The sequence below is a fragment of the Anoplopoma fimbria genome, chromosome 1 (assembly GCF_027596085.1).
Source record: "Anoplopoma fimbria isolate UVic2021 breed Golden Eagle Sablefish chromosome 1, Afim_UVic_2022, whole genome shotgun sequence".
Taxonomy (NCBI): Eukaryota; Metazoa; Chordata; class Actinopteri; order Perciformes; family Anoplopomatidae; genus Anoplopoma; species Anoplopoma fimbria.
Genome location: NC_072449.1, coordinates 25,628,241 through 25,653,238, shown reverse-complemented (window position 1 = coordinate 25,653,238; position 24,998 = coordinate 25,628,241). Strand labels below are relative to the sequence as shown.

Sequence of the window (24,998 nt, the reverse complement as noted above, 5' to 3'; positions counted from 1 at the left end):
CACCCAGAAATGCAAAGTATGTAAGTGTGAAAATGTTGTGGTTCCACACCACAACATTTTTACAATAATGAGCTATTCCTTAGCATCCACTTGCTCTGTGGGAGTGTGTGTGGCATACTGGGGCAGGGAGAGCACGCACACACACACACACACACACACACACACACACACACACACACACACACACACACACACACACACACACACACACACACACACACACACACACACACACACACACACACACACACACACACACAAATACAAAAAGTGATCTGCCTACTCTGTCCGAGACAGAGCACCCAGATACAGGCTGCAGCTTTGATAAAAGAGCTACACTTCATTAACAGTATAAGCGCTCCAGCCTCTTTTGCCTGTATTTGCTTTCACTTTCCTAATGTTATTATTTTATAAAGTCTAGTGGAGATGATTGATTTCCTGTTCAGGTTGATTCAGTGCCCCGTGGAAGTCTTTGACTCTTCTTTTCATTTCGGCTTTAAAGAAACACATTGGACACACCTCCATTAGGTAATCATTTCCCTCTCCTCTACGATAAAACGGCAATGTTCCTCCGTATGCCTGCATTAATCACCGTGATAATAACCTTCCTCGGCCTCCTCACAGCTGAAATATACCAGATAGCACAGTCTGTAACAAGGACGAAATATGATGGATTCTCACCACAATACACACATGAATAAAATCATCATTTATGTCTCATAATATATCTGGGGCACTGTTATCTGAGATAAAATACGGTGAGGGGTTTTAGTACAATATATACAAAGTTTGTTTTTTGAACATTCATTAAAGGATAGTTGCCATTTTTTACTATGTCTGAAGTCAGACATGTGGAGAAACACTACTAGTCATGAAGGTCAAGTTGTAAACAAACCAATTTAGCCAGATTATTTTACCCACTTTTACCCATTTTCAGGTACATTGCACAGACAAACTATGCACACACTCACAACCACACAAGTATGGAAGTTGACAGTTGACCAAGGAAGTGGGTCTCTAAACTGGGATGGATTCTTACATAAAACCTAAAGTTTTTAATAATGTTTCCGATTTGATCTCAGAAAGGAACTTGTTGAGTCCAATGTTATTATTACTGATAGGTCTGATGGCCAAAAGTACAGATTTACAATGAAACCCACAAATTGTAATAGACAGTACATATGCAGTTATAAAGAGCAATTATTGCTAGCTGCATGGCTCTGGGCAAGGCAGTGTTGGTGGGTTAATCTAGTCCAAACTGAAATAACTCAACAACTTTGGGATTGATTGCCAAGAAATTTGGTACCAACATGCATGGTCTCCAGAGGGTGAATTGTGATTCTCTGAATGTCCCTCTACTGCCACCAACTGGTTAATATTTGTGGTTTTATGTTAAACAACTATTTTGTGGATTGCCAGAACATTTCAAGTTATAACAATCAGCTCACTGTGCCTATATTGCCTAACGGAGCAGCTAGCACGGCTGTCAACTCTGTTTTGTAAAGAAATTGAATCAAAATCAAAAACTTATATTTAAGGAAAAGTGACCAATTTTACTATAAAGAGAGGTTATGATTTAGGGTTTAGTTTAGCGTGGAAATACCCTGTCTGATCTTCAGATTACGCCTTGCCCTGTTGGAAAGGTCACAGATTGTCAACCCATGCTAAAAGGTGAAAAAAGTTTGTTGGATCATGTTGAAGCTTACATTTATGGAGGTTCCAATAAATATATGATTAATAGGGGGCAACCATGTTTACACGAGGTTATGTCAGACAGCTTTTCAGCTGGCACATCCCATTACTCCTCTACACAGCCCTACATCAGATAAGAGCCTGACAGTGACACAGTCCCCTCAGTAATTAGCAGCACAAGAAGGAGCCAAGGATCAATGTGTTTTCCATTGGAGGGATTCTGGCAAAGGAAGATCAATGAGGGAATCAGAGGGGATGGGAAGGCGAGAATCGCAGGTTTCAGATGCAGTGAAAGAAAAAAAGAAAAAGCAGCTGAAAACACGATGCAACGATTATTTGCACTTGCTAGATTGATTTCCTGTTACTGTGTTAACATACACTCCCACTCCCAGTTTGCACATTAAATAAGCATTACTGGTCCAACAGCAGTGGTGGCAGTGCCACGTTCCCTCCACAACCACAAGCCTGCAAGCACAGTTAGCTCTCAGTGAGATTATCTGTTTGAAATGTATGAGGAGGAAGCGCTGGTTCTCGATTCATCGTCCAAGGCTGCAGTATAATAGTTGCCGGTTGCATTGTAGCAATCCATGAATACGGAGTGCTGGGAGACGTTTTTAGCTCAATAATTTAGACTGTAAATCTGCAAGGTTATCTTAAGTCTCTGTGAGCCATGAAAGTCAGAAAGTGCAAGTGCCTCCATTCTGTCCCTGCTGATGTAATGATAAAACCACTGAGGCGTTTCATTATTGCCATGCCACTCGGTGCTTTAATGTCATTGACACTCCACATCCTTTACAGTATCCATCTCCCAGCCTCTCAAATGCCGATGCTCCCTCTGTCCTAGCGCGGTCTGGTGTTTGCTATTGGTCATGGAGTAAATAAATGGGTTTTTCTAGGTTAGACACTTCCAATTGATTTGCTTGCTCAAACAATTTGCTCTTGCTTAGCACTGACTAAATGACTGTCGACACTGATCAACTGACACAACATGTCATCTCAAATCTACTTGATTTTCTTTTTCCCTAATGCTCGCCCGATAGCCTGAAGTTCTCAGGGATGATCATCAGAGCCGTTTGGCACTGTGAAACTTTTTAGATTTTGTGTTCTTCAGGATAACTTTTAACTTTCATTCATTATTACTGTTATCACAAGATGATAGCACCATTTTTTTAGTCAGACAGACAGCAGTTCTCAAAAGAGAACAATATTTGTTTTCCTGCCTCCTTAATATCGGTCTCCTTTCCAGAACTGCTCTTCAAACCACTCAGCATTACTTGACAGAATAGGGTAAATTACGTAAATTTGAAATGCAAGTCTGTTTTATTTGTCTGAGTAATTCTGCCAACTCTGATTTAAGGGAATGGAGCACATTAGGCATAATTGTCAAGTAATCATTTTGAAAAGGAGGACGTATTTTACTTTATTGGGGTACTCTTGTTACAGCTCTGTCAATACTACAACATAGTTTGTGCTTCTATGATACAACACCTACAAACAAAAACTGACAGATTTTCTGATGCGTGAAAGGTTTAAACAAAAGTAAAAATGGAAAAATCAAAACTGCTCACATAACCCGTTTGAAGAAATTTGAATAACTGAGGGAGTGGAGGAAAGACGTAAGTGTGATAGAGTATCCATCTGTTCGTCAGTAAAACGGGTAATAAAAGGCCTGCAGTCGGGACTGGAGAAAAACTGCATCAGCAAGAAGAATTATCATTGATCTAGAGGTTAAAAACTGCTCACAGCTAGAAGGAGGAGAAGCAAGATCGCTATTAAGGCGCCATTTTACAAGACAACCATGAGAGACATGATTCCACGTTATATCAAGACAGGTGGAGGGCTTGGAAGGAATTTACAGATTTGCATTGTCTGGTTCAAATTTCAAGTGAATATAAATGCAGAATACAGGTATTCATTATCGATACCCAAATGTCAATGTCTATCATTTTAGCAGCTCTAATTAAGATTTACGCTATAAAACATAGAAAGGACTGATGCGGAAGATGAAAACTCAAGAATTTACAAAGTGGAGTCCAATGGGAAGCAAGGACGAATGTATAGATAGTGTAAATGTTAGTATATCATACATATAGTACACATTACTACTCAGACAAGACAATCATCCCCATATTTATCAATGGAAAGTGTGAACAACACAAGCCCTCTAAATTCTGATTCTGTTCTATTTTGTAAGAGAAATGCAACTACTCAACATGAAGTGAGCAGTAGTCAACTGGGCTCGGCTTAATAAACACAGTGAGTTCTTCAATGAGTTGCATTCCCTTTTCATGCCCTTTAATTATTGCCTTATTTAGCCAGATTGAAGCATTTTAATCTGCAATACATCAACTAGTTACTGGCTAATTCAGTCATCAACTGACACAACGGACTTATAACAGATTGTCCTTAAGCTATTGTCTATGTTTATGGCTTTGGACTTTGCAATAATATAGTATATGTGATCAAAAGATGTGAATAAAAAAGTATGAGTTAAGGCTAAAATGTCAAATGAGCAGTTTAAATCATTTTCACAAAAGATAAGGGATTAGATTGACTTTATGAAATCATTGTCAAATAGCCATTTCAAGTATTGTTTTCCACCCACTACACCATCTCCTGAAGATTCTGATGCTGCACTGATTGAGAGTAAAAGTTCATGAGACACAAAGCATCAAGAGCACAGCAGAGTGTGACTTTTAGCTATACTTTAGCCAGAGAATGAGATATGATTATTATCAACTGTCCTTCAACCGCCCACAGGGGGTCAGTTTTCTGACATCCTGTTCATTATGAGCTGCGCTGTTATGATTGTCAGCCGCTTTGATTGGGCTTCTTTCCCCCACACACATCAGAGCAGAAATTCACAGGGTGTTTCAATCTTTTTTTTCTAGAGTACGACTGGACATTGCAGTGAATACTGAGCAATAATGAATCCAAAGAGGCAGCTCAGGTATTGCAGAGATACTTTGATTCTTTGGACTCCGAGCTTGACCAGATCACCCGATCACCAGGTGGAGCTAAAATGCTGTGGATCACAATGGCAGGCTGTGTTTACATTAAGCCTGAGTGAGGCTCATCCAAGGAAATATGTTCCCTTCAACCAAGGTCAACGTCCAACATCATTAATTATCACTTTATTATCTTTGCCAGCAGGCCTCGATAATTCATACCGCAGCTCAGATGATGTGAGAAGCAACTCAACAGTGACTGTGAATTGGAATCAATGTGAAAAAAAAGAAAAAAATCTTGATCTTAGACAGCTTTTGTCCTGTATTTAACCATCAGCTCTGAAAAGTATTAATGTCAACTCCACTTCAAAAGGTTCCTTTGATGCTTATCATCAGCCTTGACTCATTGGTCGCGAGCTACTCCGAGGATGTATCCATGAAAGAAAAATAAGAAATCTAATAACTGAGCAATTCGCCACGAATGGAATATAAGTGATAAGGGCTACTTCAAGCTATTTCAAGCCTTAATGAATTAGGATGTCTTTATTATTGCAAAGGTAAATTATGTTTGTCTTACCCTGAAGAAAAACACTATGGCATAATGATATGTACAAAAATAAAATGCCCAAAAAAACCTGAAACAGGAGTGCAAACGAACACAGTAGGAAAAGCTCATCAATTAAAAATTTATAGTGAAGCCTGTTTCTGCCTGTTGCCCGTGGAGGACTTGGATGGACGGGAGAATAAATGTGCATTTCTATCTGTTCAATGAACTCTTAAGGATTGTTGTGTCCGCCTGGGGGAGGGCTTCAAAATTCAGGAAGAATACGGTACATGAGAGGGATCTAAAAGGAACTCTGAACAAAAACTGAACCGAGCAGAAGGACGATGCCTCACAATCACGACCTTGACTGCCTTTTGACTGTTCATTATAAAGCCTATTAATAACAGGACCTGATCATATCATTTTAATACATATATAGAATGATTATATGATATGTTGTGTCATACGTGATATGATACATGATGTGAGGGCTGAATCAACATGAATATACAATATGTTTATTGTGAGCCTGAATTTTGAATTGAAATGTGTGTAAATTAAACTCCTCTATGCAAAAACATTATTGCAGTATATCTTGGCTGCAGCAGTAGATCATTTTTATTAAAGATTATTCTGCCAAGAATTCTTTATATAAATGTATTTAGTATAATATTTCTCAAAGACAAAGGAGATTTTGAATTGCTTGTTTTGTCTGACCATATGGTCAAAACCGATATTTATATAATTTACAATGATGTACAACAGAGAAAAATAGCAAATCCTCACACTGGCAAGAAACAAAGAAATGTTTGGCACTTTTTGCTTGCAATGTGATTTAAATTAACAATGAATAATTGTTGTTGGTTCAATTTCTGTCAATGGATTCATTCTTTCAACACTGAAATATAAGATCTGTAATATCTGCACATAACAGGGCTGGCACAACATTTGTTAATGACTGCTAAATAGTCTCTATCATTGAAAACACTATAATTTTTCGGCAACTGTAATTTGTTATATTTTCTTTGTGTTACCACGATCACTGACCTATGAAGTTGAGGTAGCCTTCTCCACCCAGACCATGAGTGAGGAGGCGGATCATCTTATGCAACTGCATGCCGCGGTCGATGACGGCTGTCATGGGAATCACGGAGCTCATGTTGGTGTACATCTCCTTGTCCATCAACCAGAAGGCCAGACTCTTATCCCCAACCAGGGCCTGGAAAGGTGGGTTAAGTTGTATGACCCACAGCAAGACAATCCAGATACTTCTGTGTGGGATCTTGTAGAAAATAGCCTACCTGATCATGACTTTCTGCATAGGCTATGCATTTCTCTCCATAGCGCCTGTTGGTCAGTGTGTGGACGATATTGCCAATGTCCCAGTCCTCATCCTTTAACTCCTTCAGGATCTACACGGTGACAGAGAGGGGTTATTGAAAAGGGCTGTGATAGATGTGTAGCTGAGAGATCCATTCTGGCTCTGACTGATGTCTAAAGCTCAGTATTTCAGTTCTGGCACTCTTTCTACCTTCCTTCAGTTTTCTCTGGGTTACTCTTCTTTCTCAGATCAATCTCTGTTTTGACATCTCTATATCCGCACTGTGAGTTATGTCTACCTTTGAATGGCGGTAATGGAGTTTTTAATAACTTCACTACAGCCCATGGGTAGTAAGGCATCAGCCCTCCCCACCTGAGATGGGCAAGGTCAGAGCCTCTCATCCAAACGGAGGGATTCAACAATAAATCCAACCATGGAATCAAAGCCCTGCCACTGGCCTGCCTACATGCACACTTCCTGCTGAAGGGGTCATTTTCAGGATGTGGGGGAGCGAAACGAGAGCACAGGGGCCAAAGGAAGATAATCACATAGGCAGTAGTGGGCAATGGAGATGATTTAATAAACAAGAGAGATGTTAGAAAGCCACAGTATCTATATCACTCCTAAATGGGAAAAAAAGAGAGAGTTTATGCCCTCCAAGAACCTTTGGTGATAGACATGCAGCCTGTCTGATTGGTGGGGGAGTTGGAGAGCCCATCTCAGTGACAGGCTGAAGTCTGCTCGGTGGAATTTGCTGTGACAGCTGATTGACATGTCAGGAAACCTTTATATTACTCTACAGAGCCATAATCCTCGGAGTAAAGAAGGTAATTGTGTCGATCAATATGTCTGAGATGAACTGGCTGGTCCACCTAAATAGAGGCTCTCCCGCTCTATATATCACCATCTGTTCACATTCACTCTTCCTAACCTTAGCCTTGTGTGGCCATATTAGTCATTGCCACTGCCACCTGAAAACTCCAGTGAGGCACTGCTCATCTGCATGTGCTACAAATTCTCAGACCTTTTAACTCCCTTTGAGCTCAGTGTGCTGCCTCAGATCCCCAAGCCAAGCCACGCTGGCTGTTCTTTAGTTTAGCTCAACATGGCCCCTGATGCAGAGGACCTTATACCTTAGAACAAACATCACTGTTATTTCAACGATTAGAGTTTAAATCACAAGTTTACATGAAGGCTTTGGCATAAATTTGTTTTTACTCGTCCCAGCTGCCAGCTTTGATTTAATGTTCACTTTTTTGTGTCCCAAGTAGCGGAAATTAAATTGTATTAAAAACAATGTCTTTGAACCATTTAGCATTGCTTCAATTTTTTTTATTTTTGAGTGTTTAGCCCTTTTTTGTTAAAGTTGATCATCACTCAGTGTATTTAGTCATGATAATTTATTGTTAGAGGTAAAGACATTCGATAAACTAAATGGAGTAAGCAAGGAGTGAAGTAAGGAACTACAGGAGCAAAGATGGCTTATACAAAGTATTTTTCAATATATCTAAAAGGTAAAAGATGTGCACACATTCAAAAGAAAAAGAAATAAAAGATATACTTAACAGTTAAAAAAACAACAACTTTGATTTGCCTTTAGGTGATTTTTTAATTCAACTTGGAGACGTGTGACGAAACAGATGCTTTTTACGGTTCAAGCTCTATATTCAACGGTACTGTATATTGTTACCAAGAAAGTCTTTGCATACCTTGTGGGATATAAGTGAGGGCTGTAAAATCGATTGAAAAAAAGAATAGAAACACTCAGGGATATAAACAGAAACATACACATCACCACAAGTGTGAAAAATGTGAAACTATGCATATAAACTGAATTATATTTCTGAATAATCAAGGCAGATGGGTCACAGTTATCAGGTTTCTGTTCTCAAGACACTACTTCTAAATGAAAAGTGTCTTGTTAAGGTTGAATGGGTTAGTAGCATCATGGAGAATATTACAATACAATAGTTAATATATGGATAAATTGAACAGTAATACAAAGTTTTAAAAATGAATTGCACTCCTGCAGCTAAACTAAGAATGCAACACCAGCTGAAAATAAATAAATCCTCTAAATGCTGCGCTCTTTCTTCCACCGGCTCCAATCTAAAAGCCAAACAACTGAATCTGCAGAATATACCCCGGAGATCTTCCCATCCGCCTCCACATCCACGTACAATCGGACACTTTACACTTCCTTATGAATCATTACAATTCAATTCAACCGCAAAAGTGGTCTGGGAGCAATTAATCTGGGAGTGGGGCTGTCGGAGCGGAGACAAGAGTGACTGGGTTGACGACTTCCCTACCACCAGCTCACCCACATCAGCCCCGACCAGCCGAGCTTCCTGGCACCACTGACACTCCACTTCATCAATGATAATGAGCAGTGCACAAATCTTACTTTACAAGCCTGCTGTCAGGAGCCAACCAGACTGCCCAGATTAATTAGGCAGAGCCAGAAATAAAATAAGAAGAAATCTAGCGATGCAGGATGAGGTCATCACACTGCCACTGGCGTGCTGTGACTGATTCTAAGAGCCTCTTTTCTACCATCACATCATGCTGGGAAGGACTCGGAGGCAGAGATGTGTTTAGTGTAAAGCTCTTGTTTTACATTTGGTGGCTGGCCCGAGCATCCTGCCTCTCTATACTGGTACCGCGTTGCTATGGGGACATCCTCTATTCTCACATACAGTGTCACCCCCAGAGATGAGCAGGGAACAAAGGTGTGCAACACTCAATCCCTTGGATCAAGTTAATGCCTCCCTATCTTTATACTTTCACAGTTTTTGTTGAAATTGATGAACAACGTTTCACACAAACGTCTTCGGCTTGACTGAAAGGCACTCCTCGGCTCGCTGAAGGAGTCACCGCCAGTAGCACCATACAAGGGAGTGCAATTAGCTAATAAAATAAAGCAGACTGAAACTGAAATGTGAATGTTAAAGGAGGCGGGAGCAGGGTGACACCGGCCGAGGGGGGTCGGTCAGCGATGAAGCCGCTGACATGTTTACACAAACAAGCTGGAGTCCATCATCGCTCGCCGGCAGCCTGCATTTTTATTAAGTCATGTTAATTGAAAGTGTTTCCAGTATGATGGACAGAGCAAAGTATGTTGACCAGAAATGGATTTTCCCCCTTGAACTAATAAGGAGAGAGCTGTGCAGACTGATATTTTCATTCAATTAAAATAAATGGAGGAACAGAAACAAAATGGGGACAATTGACTCTGAGGTCATTCAAGTTGAAGAGCGGAGAGAAGCAGAGAGATGCCGGAGAAGCCTCCGCATCGCCTTCTCTTTTCCGTGGCATGACCGGCGAGCCCCCTACCTCCTCCGCCTCTAATTGTTTCAATTACATCTCAATCTATTGTAGCTTGAGGGAAGGGTGCTTGTTAAATCAGAGGGCTTTTCTAACATTATCCATTAGGAGTGACAGCATTTTATGGTCATAATCAGATCGAATCATCCAAACTTGTGCTGTGCGCCTTATCTGGTCCTCATTAGGATATCTTAATTTTTCACAGCCTGTTGGTCCTAACAGCCTTCTGCAGCCAGTAAATGAGTCATATCAATCAGTCATGCTGGGGACGAAACACAGCGTGAGGCCCCGCTCCAGGAACCGGGAGAGAATCACTGGTGCACGCTGGAATCTATAAATAAGCTAACGTTGCCCCCGTCTCTTTGTCTCTCATTCCTTCGGTTTCTTCTTGTCTGTCTGTCTGTCTGTCTGCTCGCCACCCCCCCCCCCCCCATGTCTCCTTCTCCACAACACACCCCTCACTGGAGGCTCCACTTCAGTCCATTCAAATCCTTCCCTAATTGACACTCTGTGAGAAGAGGCAAGGTTAGCCCTGAGTGCACTTCACTGACTATACCAAGGCATGTTCATGTGAATGCTTCCCTGCACAGAAATACATGAATTTCGCTGCTCGCTTGCTCTCCCTCAGCTCTGCGATTCATGTGATGTCAAGTCTCCTCGGGGAGGCAACAAATGGAATTGAAAAAAATGCAACCAGAAGAAGTATCTAAACGAATATTGCATTGCAAGCAAAATTGTTTGAAAAGTAAAAGCGGCAACATCCTCTCCAGAGGTGTCCCGAGGATAATCCTGTAAAACCTTTGGTTACCGTGGAGGAGGCTGCGTTTCAGCACTCCCTGCCGCACAGCTATTGCGAGGATCGCTAAGGAAGGTCAAGTCCGGGACACTCTCTCTCTCTCTCTCTCTCTCTCTCTCTCTCTCCATCGTGGGTACTGAGTAAAACCCACCGCTGTGAGAGACAGACTTGATTAACGATGCATAGACTTCCCCCATCGAGAAACACAAGAAACCGTAGTGCAAGAGGCTGCATGCGGCGCTGAGGTCACACACTCTGCTTTGCTTTATGACCAACATATGAGTAAATATAACTTTCAGAGTGGGCTAGTGGATAAAAAGGCACGGCTTTACATGAATCTTACAAACAGTAACCTCTTTAGGCCTTCTACAAGCAGCATTTCCCCTCAAATATCAAACAAGAGAAGTCCTGTACTTGCTCTAAACACAAACAAAAGCAATCCACATTCCAGCCATCCCAAACAGACAGACGCATCCCCGTAGGTAACCTGCTGCTTCTCTGCTCTCCTACAAATGTACTTCCTAAATGAATACTTGATTTCTTATCACACTGTGGCGTACTGACAACAAATGGGTGTCAGTATTAATACAGGCTTTGAGGAACCACCAAGGGGATCAAGGAAATAAATGATGAGTTATGTGCTGATCCCAAGTACAGTGAATCATTCCAAGTTCTCCAGCAGAGGCAAACACTTTCAGGTTGAAAGAAGCTTTCTTGGGGAAAGTGTGCACGTGTACGGCAGTGTGTGCTGGTGCCATCAGTGCAGACAGCAACCTTCAGATAAAGAAATACATAATAACCTTTATTTATCTCTGGATGGATGGCTGAGTATGCACGCACTTTCCCTGTGCTGCTTGGCTTCAACATCACATAGTTTTGGACTTTCATACGTGATGGCTGCACAGATATAAACAATGTTTTCCCATTGTGGGCCATTAAGCACTTTCACAGTGGCAGTTTGGGCTGAAGTGGCGAGCTAAAGGGTGCTTCAACAGTTGTTGTGGAAGGACGGAGAATATTTGGCGTTGAGAATTTCCCATCCAGTCTGAAGGGGTGCCGGGTGGTAACATATCACTCGATGGTGTTATTACATTTGCTGGCAATGATAAATTATCCTCTTTCAATTTCAGCAGAGATTACAAAGTTACTCACTCTGCTATTCAGATTACTGTTTTTTAATCATTTTACCTAAAACATTTATTTTGATTTTAGGTAATCATCTTACCTAAAACATTTATTTTACTACATGATAACCTTTGCAATCATTGCTGCAAGTCATATATTTGTGAAGTAACATTTTGATGTGACTTAACATTGCCAGCATATTTTTAATACACAGTATATTTGTCCTGAACGATAAACATCCACAAACATTCTTGTTGTATATTCATCTGGCAGAACGGATGCTGTTCAATGTGTTTTACATGGGGGGCGTTTTTCTATAATTAGTACACAAAAAGCTACATTTTACCAGTTTTTTTACATAACCAGTTCCCAACCACATAATACCATGCTTCAAACAAAACTAAATTGGAGAGGCAACGTGGTTAATGTGTCGAAAAAAAGTAATGCAAAAGATGGAAAGGTCATTTAAAGAAGCATAAAAATGAAAGCGTACAACACCCTCGCTACACCATTTTAAACCGTTCTTTTTCATCTTCATATCCTATTTTTACTTTAAGCTTTTCAATTTCTGTTAAGTTTCCAAAATCACATTTCAACATAAGTAGAGTAATGATGTCTCTTTCTAGGCCAACAAGACAAAACTCCATCCAAAGTTTTCATAACTGTCAATGTAATGTTTGTATTAAAGACAATAAGCACTTAGGTGAACATAGAATTATCATAAACACATATTTGTTTCACAATTTGTTTAGCACAAGCATCTCTGCAAATTAACATGTATGTAAGGTATTTTTACCTCACATGGATACCACTGTAAAAATGTTAAATATTTTGAAGCATCAGAGATTTGGTTTGGGAACCCACTGCTCAATGAATGTCTGTATTTAAGGACTATAAACCGTCATGCTCTATTGCCACTTCATTAAATGTATTCATGAAAATTCCATTCAATTCAATTTAATAATTATATTTTCTATATTTCTTCACAGCTTACTGTGTTCCCTTACGCAAGTGTGAACATAATTGACCCTTTTCTTCTTGAATTCATTACGGCTGATGTTATCCTCTTTACTTGTGAACGGGTGGTGGGTGATATACCTCCTGGTTCGAGGTGTTTGTTGTTAAGAAAGTAAAATTAACAGGGCATTGAATTTAAAGAGAAAAATAACCTTTGCTTTGACATCATGTAAAGCCACCCCAAGGACAGACATTTCAGTCCGATTTATGAATCAAAATAAAATGTAAAGGTGACTGCCAAGCCTATTCAAATGCTCCACCAAAAGATTTCAGCTTCGATCAGTGACTGGATGACCTTATAGTTAACATTATGAAAGTTTGTCTTCCTTTTTCTTTTATTTTCAATCACAATTATGTCTCCTCCATCATTTATTCATAACTCTGTGTTTGAAGGGATAAATAATGACCTTCCCATTCACACAGCGGGTAGGATTAAGGAGGGGGGGGAAGGAAAAATAAATTAACACTGCTTTAGAAAAAGCACAAAGACCTTCCTCAGTTTGATAAAAGAAAGAACTTGGCGCTCCGGGAGAATAAAAGAAAAACAAACAGGAGGAGACTTATGACACTTCCTTCAACAAAAGAGGTCGAGAAAATGAATGTGACCTGTTTACATTTGTAAATGTGTTTCACATTGAATGTGACATTGCGATTGTATTTATTGTTATCCTTCTTAGTTCTTACAGTCAGTAGTATTTTTGGAGCTTTGCTTGATAAAAAGTTTTTTGTTAATCTACTCAGTTTTATTGTATTTTAATTGTGTTTAATATAATATTATGCAAAGCACTTTGAGCTGTGTTTTAAGTACAGGAGGGGCAAGAAAATGAAAGTGTAAAACAGCCTAGTCTCATTAGGGGTAGTATGAAAACATATTTTACAAGTATAGACACAACCTTTTCTAAGGATATAAGCATTTACAGTGTACACCTAAATCCGGTAGTCTGTTGATAATGTTGCAGGTTTCATATAGTTTGTAGGTGTATTAAGCCTCCTTGTCCATTCAAGTCACACCGGGGCTAAACAGTGTGCAGGTTCCTTCAGGAAAATACATGGCAAGAGCCTTGTGTTACTATATTGCTCGACAAGTTTACAGTTGAAAGATTCTTAAAAGGCTCAAACGCTTAGCAACAGGCTCAGCTGTAATATAGCACAGGAGTGTTTAATGCCTCCTAACGTGTCCTGTCACTCCCTTTGTCTTTCATCCCTGTTTTAGGCTGCTTTCAGTTTTCTCCCTACTGTATTTGTGGCTCATACATTTTTGTGTGTGCGGAGGCCTACAGTGTCTGTGAAACCTAATAGGGAGAAGAGAAAAAAAACAGAGAGGGCAAGAAAAGGAGGAAAAAAGTAGGAAATCATCCTACCTGAATCCACTTGTCAGGGATGGCCATAGCCAGTCGGTAATCAAACCCAAGCCCTCCTTCCTCCACTCCTCTGCAGAGAGCAGGCATCCCAGACACATCCTGCAGAGAAGTCACACTATTTCATATCACATTTTCCCTTTGTGTGCACAGCTTTCTTTTCCCTGTAGTCAGCCGAGATCACATCAATACCACTCCACAACTCTCATATTAAGCCTGAAAATCCTATACCACAGGCCAAAAAGGAGTGACACTCCAATTGCCTTTTTGCATTACCTCTTAATTACACCAATGAATATGTAAGTAAGCTATGCCTGACTAATAAGTGCTTTTAATTAATAATAGCTCTGGGCAGTGTCATTGCAAAGTGAGTGGAAGCTGAAAGGTGAGTTATGGAGTGTGTTTTTACCTCTGCAACAGTGATGCAATCGGGATAAAGAGTATGGAGAATGTGATTGGCAAGCATTAGGTAGACCAAAGAGTCCTCGTCCACCTGTAGGCCAAAGTACTCACTGTAGTCCCCTGAGAAGCCACAGCCTGAGGAGTAAACACCCACGCTGTCAACACTCATCATGTTTTACACTCCGATTCCCCAAATCCTCCGTTCTTCAGTATGTTCGCCGCTGTTTCACTACAATGCTTTCATTCTGAACAGTACTTAACTAAATGAGCATTGCGTTACACTTTTGTCTTAATGTTCAGTACAGAGACGCTGACTCATTATCTGATAACAAGTACATGAGATGCACAGTAAGGACCCACTTTAGAGATTGTAAAGTAGCAATTGCCATTACTTGTACTATATTCAAAGAGATTCATAATAACATATTACACATATCACAGACTATGTGCCAGCTATTGCAAAGGATCATGTCGATTCTCTTCTGTGCTCTCTGCGTAAGGTTTGTGTAATAAGTGTACGTTTTTCAGACCCCAAAATGCATTGTGTGCATCCAGAAGGCCTGGAAAATGTGTTTTAGTGCATTTTGCCACTCATAAATCAAATCCATAGCTGAACATCTATTGTGGTTGATAAAACAAGTAGTCTTCTTCTGTCCCACCTCTAGCTGGCACATTACTATGTATCTTAAGGCATTAACAGTTTATCCAAGCATGAAGTCATTGCTTGATCTAATTGGCTCGCTTTACTGAATAATTGCTAAACACATTGTAGCATGTAAAATTACACACTGTAGTCAGAAGGTTGACCTCATTTTGAGTCATGTTAAGTTTTTCACTCAACTTCATTTATATATTTTTTCATGTTAAGACAACAATAAGAATTCAAGACATTTATATCCATGAATTAGTTTTGGAATATTTTGTTTTTACAAAGTAAAGAAAAGCAATGTTTAAATCAAGCCTGATTATGCCTTACACATATAAAAAATAATATAAATAATTTAAGTTACTTCCACACAGTAAGGAATACAGCTTATTAATTAAACACTGGTATGGGATCAGTATCGGCCTATACCCAAAACCTAAGTATTGGCTTCTGTTTAGGGACTGGAATAGTCGGATCCCTATTTTATAATTGAAATAAGCTGTTTATATCAGAAATTCAACCACAAGAGTCTGTGCTGCATACGGCAATGTGGCTTTAAAGGAGTGGAGGATGAATTGCTTTACACACACCACCCAGTACTGAATATGAGATGCACACAAACCAGCCTTACCGACGCCATGGTGATGGTACAGCATAGAGGTAATACCATCAAATCTGAAGCCGTCGAAGCAGTACTCCTCCATCCACCAGCGCAGATTTGACAGCAGGAACCGCAGCACCTCCCAGCTGGCAAAACACACAAACAGGCGCGCGCACACAAACACACACACACACACACACACACACACACTCAAGGTCAGATAAACAAGAAGCTGTGAATTATTCACACATCTCATCATGCACTTTAGGCACCAGAGATTAATTTTCACCGCTACAGGACATTCACATATTGATACCCAAAGCTCCATTATGTTAGAGATGGAGTGTCGGTGACAGGAGATGGTGTTTTCATTAACTACACTGTAGAGGAGACGCTGTCTTTCACGTATCTGGGTGTCAGGATGAGAAATCAGTGGCTTTCAGTTCGCAGCAAAGTTTTACTGATTTCCAACCACTTGCATGACCACTGAGCAAGCGTTTAGTATAGCCAGGCCCATCCCCCGGTATTTGAAGTGATAGGATTTCATACTACATTTGGGTAAACAAACACCATGCAAGGGAATATAAATAAACCATACGCTTCTACATGCTTTTGCTTCCATATTCAACGTATGAAAAGCTCCTCTGTCCTAAAAGCAAGAGGGAAAATAATCTAATAATAAAATAAAAAGAAATGGATGAAACAAACAAACTATTTTAATATGAAAGCGGAACTTGTGGCTGGGTTTTGTTGCCCGTGGTGTACTACAAAGCATGAAAACGTTCTCCTGTTGGCTGGACTGTGTTGATGGAGGCTGGAGGAGGTGGATTCCATAAATGGCCCCAGCCCCCGTTCCTAACTGAGCGATGGGGGAGTCATCTGGATCTGAGCAGCCACTCAAGGCAAAGTACACTACGCACCTCACCTCTTCCCGCTCAGTGGCGTGTTGCCATGGAAACGTCAGTTAAAACCCAGGATTTGGTTTTTCCTCTATGCAGTGTGCGTAATGAGCACGGAATGAAACATTGTACACACGGATGCCATGCTCCAAAGCAGCAGTAAAGCACAGTGGATGTGAGGCGAGTGACACATTCATGACACTGATTAAATGTGAACTGCTGTCTTTGCTTGACTGACACACTCAACTCTGATGCTCTCTATACACTCAAACCCAACAATGACTGTAATGATATGTGTCTAGAGTACCTGAATGTCAACCATACCTAGAAACCTGATACATTTTCTATTTTTGCGAGAAGCTGGTATCTATGTACGTCTATGAAGTCACTGGCTGGCAGTGCTGCAGGCCATGCCTCCCTTGCCATACCATACGGAGCCCATGTACTGTGTCCATCTATTAGATAGGACCCCCATTTGATAAGATTTTAGGGACATCTATTTGAAAAGATTTTGGTTTTTAGATATGATTAAGACCAGAATTCTATAGTTGTCAAGCCTAGTCACTCTTACGGTTTGACTCTTATTTGCATTGGGTTCACTTCTATAGTGGAATAAATAGTAAAAATAAACTATTCCTCATTTTTCTGGAATCCCAATGGATTTCCTTCAACGATCCCTGGTTGAGAAACCCTGTACTATAGAACTTGCTATTATAAACTGAATCCTTCATGATTTCGACAAAATGAAATCATTTATCAACAATTTATTCGCTAGGATTTAAAAAAAACCATAGGATCCAAAACAATCCAAGAAAACAAAAAAACTCAAGGTGGTGAAGTCTTCATTGAAATACTCCTGTTCTTGTTGGAAATGATATCCATTCAATGCACTAACAACAGAAACATTAAAATATTTACCATCCCAAATGGAGTAGACTGAAAATCATCCTGTTGACCAAAGTTATATGGTAAGGCTGAATTTTTTGTGAATTGCATAATAAAAATGTAAATATGATATGATATGAGGTTTTCGTACTTCTGGAAATTAATTGGGAAGTACAGTTTTTCCCTTCAGGTCTCCGTATTTACAGTAGCAGTTTACAAACCTCATTCAGACCCTGAATTAGAAAAGTTAGGCATTGAATTTCATTTGGGGTTTTGTTGTTAGTTGTGACTTCACACACTGAGGGGCAGTTCAACATTTCTTGCTTCAATGATGCAATTTCATCATGTCAAAAAGTTGTTGAAGCAGTGAGGAGTCCCAGGTTCATGCTTCACCAACCCTTCGATAATATCTCAAACAACAAAAGTCCATCCAAACCCTGGACATTTGTTGTTCTCAACAATAGCCCCTTTTAAAATCATATAACTGATTCATCCCCTGAATACTCCAACACTAAACTCTAAGGGTTTACATCCTCTTTGGAAAAAGACAAAAATCACAGATATTTTTGGCCAGGCAGGCCACTACTCAAAAAATACATTTAAATGCGTTGTCTTCTGTGCCCCATTCCTCAGGGATGATCAACCTCAGCACTGTTTGACAGGTGTGAAGCTGCATGTTACATCGGCACTTCCTCCTTCCCTTGAGGAAGAGCACGAGGGAGCCTGGTATGATCCGATATAGCAGCCTGGCTGGGTGGTCACGCAGACCCTGTGATAAATAGATTAGGTCCTCCACTCCACTGCGCAGAGCCAACAAAGGCTCAGACACAATGTATCCTCACGAGAGGGAGATAATAGCCAGTGAGAGCCAGAGGCCCCGAGATGAAACCATACTGCCACATTAGGACCCACAATGCCATTCATCATCAAGTCCAATTACAGTGGGAAAGTTAGATCTCTATACCTAATACAATACACCGCTTATCTATGCAGTTCAATGAAGATATCAGTCGGCCTGTGGTGTTAATACAAAAGCAAATTGCATATTACACTGTCCTCATGCTAAAGCTCTGCAGTGACAGCAAAACCTGGTTAGGGAGCACTAACAGAGTAAAGGTCTAATATTGCTGCTTGTAGAGTACGATAAGGTCATCTATCATATGTGCTGTTGTTTTACTTGCAAGAACACAACGCTACATAGTCAATTCAAATAAGATACTTTTTTCCTTGCTTAGTTGCTCCTTATCCAAGCTTATTTCCTCCTCCAGCTGACCATGACTCTGACCCATATTATGGTATTTGGGGTCCTGTCGCAAGCTGAGCAGATATCGAATCATGCCTCGCCTCTAGAAGTCAACTTTGCATAAAGGGTCAAGGCAACTTGTCGTGATGGCAGAGAGAAAGATTTAAGTCCCTGTTTTCACAACATCACAGGTAAGCCGCAGATAAGACCAAATAAATTTAAGAAGCTGACAGGTCATTCCACACGAAGTGTGATGCTCAAACAACGATGCTCGACAGCCTGATGGATGGTCAGCAGTTGTCGGACCAAAAAGGACAAATGAGGTGCCTCATTTAACGCATTTCAAACTTTTCTCCAATCCCCGAAGCCATTAATGCTAAATTAACAGGAAAGACACCTGCAAAAAATTCACATTTCTAGGTTGAGGCTTGATATATTTATTTAATCAATCTTGGAATTATTCATCCAGTTCATGGGTACATTAAATACACATATGCACTGCAGATTCTAGAAGGATATGACTTGCTGATGTTGTATAATGTATTTTTCTATTACAATTGTGACTAAAGGTAGACATTTTAATCTTGTTTAATTCCATCAAATAAGCCAATGTCCAGTAAAACATGGTTCAATCTGCCAATCAGCTGTGTGTCTCTCAAAATGCAAATGTGCGCCTCGTGCTGATCATGTGCAAGAAATAGTCTTGATATTGTGCACCACATTGTTGAGCAGCCCTCCAGGCGGTCTGGTGATGCTGGCTGCCTCGCAGGCTAAACTCTCATCTAGCTGCCTGACAGATCGTCCCTGTATTGCTCTGCTTTGTGTCAGATTTCTGCCGTTTGTCTGGCATTCTTTAGGTTGCCCGGCAGCTAGCTGCTTTTGCTTGGCATCCTGGGAGAGATATTCTGCTGCCTCAGAGAATGTTTGTATGTTTAGCACCCTATAATTAGTATCACCTTGTACTTGTGTGGCAGGCCAATTCTGGCCCATTGGAGTTTTCTCCAGTGAACCATGTTTTAGTAACAGCACACTTGGCATTGGTTCATTACAAAAAAAGAGGTGAGCCAGAACCTAGTGTGCAGCCCTACAGGCTTAGCTGAGGGGAATAACAGTCCCTGGGGAAGGTTATGTAGAGGAGGGGGGACGAGCCACAGCAGACACCATTTCCTAAAGGGCCTCTCACACAGAGCGCGACAACGGCACCTGGGCGAGCGCCGCAGTGCGCTGCCATGTTTACTGTACCCACGCAGCAACCGCCGATTCAGAAAATGAGGCAAATGCAAAAGTACTTTACAACAGCCAGCAGAGGGCAACTCCTCTGGTTGCATAAAGAGGTCGGATTGTATAGAAGTCAGAGAGACAATGACCCTTCTTCTCACTTGATGTACTACCTCAGTAAACAGTGTTAACGTGGAGTTTATGGTCCCAATAACTATTTTTTTTTATACAGCCTGATGTTCTTTTGGAAATGATGGTCCATTTATTGTTAAATAGTTCATAAAGCAGCAACTTTTACTCTTTCGCAGTGTCTTTTCAGTGTTTTGGTTGTCTAAAAATGTCTTATTCAGCGTTGGGTTGAAGGACCTACTTAGCTTAGACGTCCACGACCAAAAAAACGAGCTTAAGGCTTCAAAACAGCAGTCCCAAAACCAATGGGAGACATAATGGTGACTCTATCCCCTTCTAATAAACAGGCAAACTGCATTCTGTTTTTTATTTATTACAAAACTGTTGGCTAGCTCAGTTTAGTTGTCAATGAAACATTCAATTGCAAAATTTGATTATTTCTGTTAACACGTAAATTGTATTTCCTCTGCAGTCTATACTGTCTGTTTAAGATATGGATTATTTATTCCATTTAAATGAAACCCCAAAACGACTGGCTGCTAACAGAGAGCTCTTTGCACATATTAGTGCCATGGTTAATGCATGACGGTGCAGAGCTGCTAAGTTCTTACCCACTGGCTCCATCCAGCACCTACGGGAAGCACTACAGACAGCCCCAACCAGCCACCAAGCACACCTACTGCTAAGCTGAGCTCATTAGCTGGAGCTCACCAGAGGGGAAAAACAGCTTTTCCCCTTACTGTGTGACTTGATGGGGCAGGGGAAATAACTCATGGGTACTAAATACTGAAATGACTGAATTTGGACTGAGTTGACAATTCAAGTGTGAGTTTATTGATTGATCAGGCAGTAGCCAGGCCCCAATATAGTGCAAAATTGGCCCCAGTATATAAAAACATAAATGCTCCAAAGGGAGGTGGATTTTTTTTTTGGTTTGTTTGTGATGGTTTCTGCTCTGTTTCTTTAAAATAAAAACCTGTCATTTATCAGCAGGATGATTCTTTGCTTCCCTACATGTCTTCCCTTGTGTACAGTACTGTTATTTTTAGAATTTCACGATTTAAAAGCTGTTAAGCCAGCACACTATAGGCTCAACAGCTGATAATAAACAAGTCTCACACTGTCAAAAGTCATGCCTAGGAAAAAACAGCTGCTCCATAATTTTCTCTCGAAAAATAAAGGTATGTTTAAGTGTACTGTAAAAACAAAGACTAAAATAATATACATGACATATGTTGTAATGTAACCTAAATGGCATAAACCTATTTTTATGGGAGTGATCAAGCACACGTTCATTCATGGATTTAACATTACACATCATAGACCCTATATTATGTGATTCTGTCTTATTTGAGCTCTCATACTGTAGATTATATTTACAATCTAAGCAGTGCTAATCTCATTTTGTGAATGTCTATAAGCCATTTTTGATCCTCATTCATTTAGGATCCACAGCGGCACACAGGCACAGTTGTATTCACTATTTATATTGCCCCATGCACACATCATTAACAATTATTTGAACGCTATAAAAGGACACGCATAGAATAATCTTGTCAAAGGGAGAATTATTGCTCCTTGGTCCTCAAACACAGGGCCGGTCTCTCAGCATGAGAACACGCAGAAGAGTTAAAAAGAGCTTTCAAAAGCCTGGCCCTGGGCCTATTTTTCATATCTTAAGAATTCACACAAAGATTGATGAAAAATTGATGCAAATTATCCTGAGAGAGGTGGGGGGATTACAGAACAAGCCCACATCAAGCTTCTTAGAACTCTCACATCTTAGGGCCCTGATCTGCAGAAAGACTTGGCTTCTCTGGCTGCCAGCCCCCGACACACGAGACGTGGGCTCGGTCACTGTCTCAAGGTGACTTTGACGTTTTTGAAAAGGTTTATGAAGGAAACGGCTGCTAGCAAATAATGCAGATCTCCCCTGGTTCCTTTCTGCTTATCATATCAGAAGCAGATGAGAGCCCGGTGCTTCACTTGTACATTCACATAAACTCTACATCCCTATAAGTTTAGGAGTTTAAAAAATGATTTATCAGATGGTCAATTGATATACTAGAAAAATATATTTTGATGTTTCAAGGGGCATTTGGAACATTTCAGCTCAAAGCACAGGTCCAAGCAAAGGATTTATTACCTTTCCCGCCATCTAACTCAACTATTAAGTAAATGGAAGTACAAGCTATTTTCAATACCAAGATGCCAAGAACCTCCTGACATACACCAGCTGTAGTATCAGCAGCAAGCGTCTGCAGAATGTATCCTCAAACGCATTTGACTCAGAGGCAACTCGAGTTAACAACTGGATAGCAGGCATCTATCTAAACAGCATTCTCTCCAGACTGAGATGAATATTTTATGAGGAAAGGTTGAAGAGAAACACGTACAAACTAAAAAAAAAAAAAATAGGTGCTCTTTGATAAAGATGTAGAAGTAGAAGCGGAGCAGATGAGGCAGCAAGAAGGAAAATATGTCTCTGCTCCAATAGCCAGTATCAGTCAGCTTCTGTCAACCTAATAAGAACATCATGGTCGGACTGTGATGGCTGATAGCAGGGCTGCTTGATTAAAAACAGCCTGTGTTTCACACCAGGATCGCGGCTTGCCTCTGAGGTTCATTTCCTTCCTAAAGGAGCAGCAGAAAAGCTTGACACAAACCGACACGTCCAAACAACCTGCGAGAGGCAAAGAAGACAAATGAACCGGCGACGTCATTGCGGAGCTCCTTTGGGCTTTTACAAATGACTCCTCATATGCCTCCCAGTCGTGGCATATGTCTGCACTGTGTCTAATGAGTGCTTCGGATATGAGGAGAGTTCAATAAGTAATGAAAGAAGAACCTTGTTCTCTTATTATAGCCCCCATGCCTGACACTAAACATGGTATAATGTATTGGAAACTGCTGCACACAGACACACACTTATTAAAAGCTAGTTCAAAAAAAAGCACTTGATAGACTCAACAGTGCCTGTTCCTCTTTAATGTGCTCGGGGATCATTTTCTGGGTACAGAGGCGAAGAGGAGAGACACTTAATTAACAGGGCCTATACAACAACACCAATCAATAGATTTGGTGTACACTACGCACCAGCAGAGCCAGCAGACTTCAGGCCCTTCATGTCTTTCCTCACACAAATATGACCATTACCAAAACCTGCCCACGCTGTAACATCGAATCATTATTCACAACGATTAAAATTCAACGCCTGTCCGGCCAAATGTGTAAAAGGTAAAATCAAGAGCATTTGAGGAAATTTACATTCACCATTAATAGGCCAGTCTACGCCTTAGGAATATCAGATGAACAGTGAACCTGACTGCATGGCCATTTTGGTGAGAGATGCAATCTGTCATTTTGAGATCATGTCTTGCTTTTGACCTTCAGCACATCATGCTGTATCAGATAGTCTGAGAAAATACAAAGAGCGGTATGTCAGCTCCCATTTGGCCTCATTTATCAACCTCTTCATTTGTTGCTAATACATTTTTCATTTTAAATTCAGATCCCCTAAAACCATAGCGCTCATTTATTAGCCTTGTTTTCAAAGTTAACATTAATGACTTGAACATCATGCTTTGACCATATGCGTCAATGCACATCCACAAATATGTTGTTTATCATTGCAGATATATTTTGATGCCAACAAACTTAATGCTGAAACTTGATAAGAAACAGTCTGTGTTGTTTCTACCCGGCCCGGCCACAGCCTGCTCACCCTGCTGCCGTCTGGCAAGTGATACAGAAGCATCCGCTGCCATACCACCAGACTACAGAGCAGCAGCTTTCCTCAGGCTGCGAGACTCATCAACTCATCCTCCACACTCATCCTCCACAACATTTTCTATTTTAGTTTTTCTTATCAAGGGACTACAACTACATTACGTTGAACAACCGTGTTGTACAATGACAATAAAAAAAGCTTGAACCTTGAAGTAGCATGAAGATCTTTAGCAATCTTTATTAATAGATATCTGATATATATCTTTGAAAATACACCCTGTCAATAACTGTAAAATATATCTATACATACAGTACACTGCAGATTTATGGATTTATACGAACACAGAACAGTGGAACCAGACAGAGAGTACCTGGAGTAGTTGAAGAGGCGGCTGCCCCACAGCTTGTGGTCCCCTCTGGGTGGAGAGTGGAAGAAACACGAGTCGGAGCCGTCAAAGCAGTTCAGGCCGTCCTCAGTGTTGTTCGAGGCGTGGCTGTGAACGACGTCCAGCAGCACCACGATGCCCATCGAATGAGCCACATCTATCATGTGCTTCAGCTCTTCCGGGGTACCGTACCGACTACACACAAAGACAGGCACAGAGATTTGTGTAAGTCTAAACCCTTCTATTTCATGGCCTAAATTTAACTCAACCAAACCCCCAATCCTGATGATAACCCCAAATCCAAGTCAAAATGTCATAATATCCCTTAGAGGAATAAAGGACCAACTGTCCTCACAACAACAAACCTCTCAGTCAATTTCTAATGCCCGAACAAGACCATAGCTTATCTCTCCCCCCCAAAAAATGGTTTGTGACTGGTGCAAGGTGATGACCATGAACAAAATTGTCCTTGACTTTGAGTTTATTTTTTCTTAAATTAGCATTACGACGACAAGAGGACCACGATTTAAGAGAAAGTGCAAGGGCACGCACTGAATTATCATTTTCATTAGAATGTGTTTGTGATTCAAAAAACAACAAGACTATTGAGCAGTACATTATTTCACGAACGTAATCTCCTTCCTCGATCATTTATCTAAAGATCATCCACTACAACCAAATCACAAGATTTAGTCATTTGATAGATTTTGTACAATATTCTAACACTTCTAC

The 24,998-nt window shown here is 40.5% G+C and overlaps 1 protein-coding gene across 1 annotated transcript in view; it reads right to left on the bottom strand.

The window, feature by feature from the left end:
* gbe1b (glucan (1,4-alpha-), branching enzyme 1b) overlaps positions 1-24,998 on the bottom strand; it is a 75,700-nt gene that overhangs the window by 29,806 nt on the left and 20,896 nt on the right. Inside the window, exons 7-12 of the mRNA XM_054598341.1 lie at positions 24,252-24,461; positions 15,808-15,923; positions 14,538-14,665; positions 14,132-14,230; positions 6,486-6,596; positions 6,232-6,403 (exon numbers count right to left, since the gene is read on the bottom strand). Of these exons, the coding sequence (XP_054454316.1) occupies positions 6,232-6,403; positions 6,486-6,596; positions 14,132-14,230; positions 14,538-14,665; positions 15,808-15,923; positions 24,252-24,461 (836 nt within the window). The remainder of the gene's footprint in view (positions 1-6,231; positions 6,404-6,485; positions 6,597-14,131; positions 14,231-14,537; positions 14,666-15,807; positions 15,924-24,251; positions 24,462-24,998) is intronic.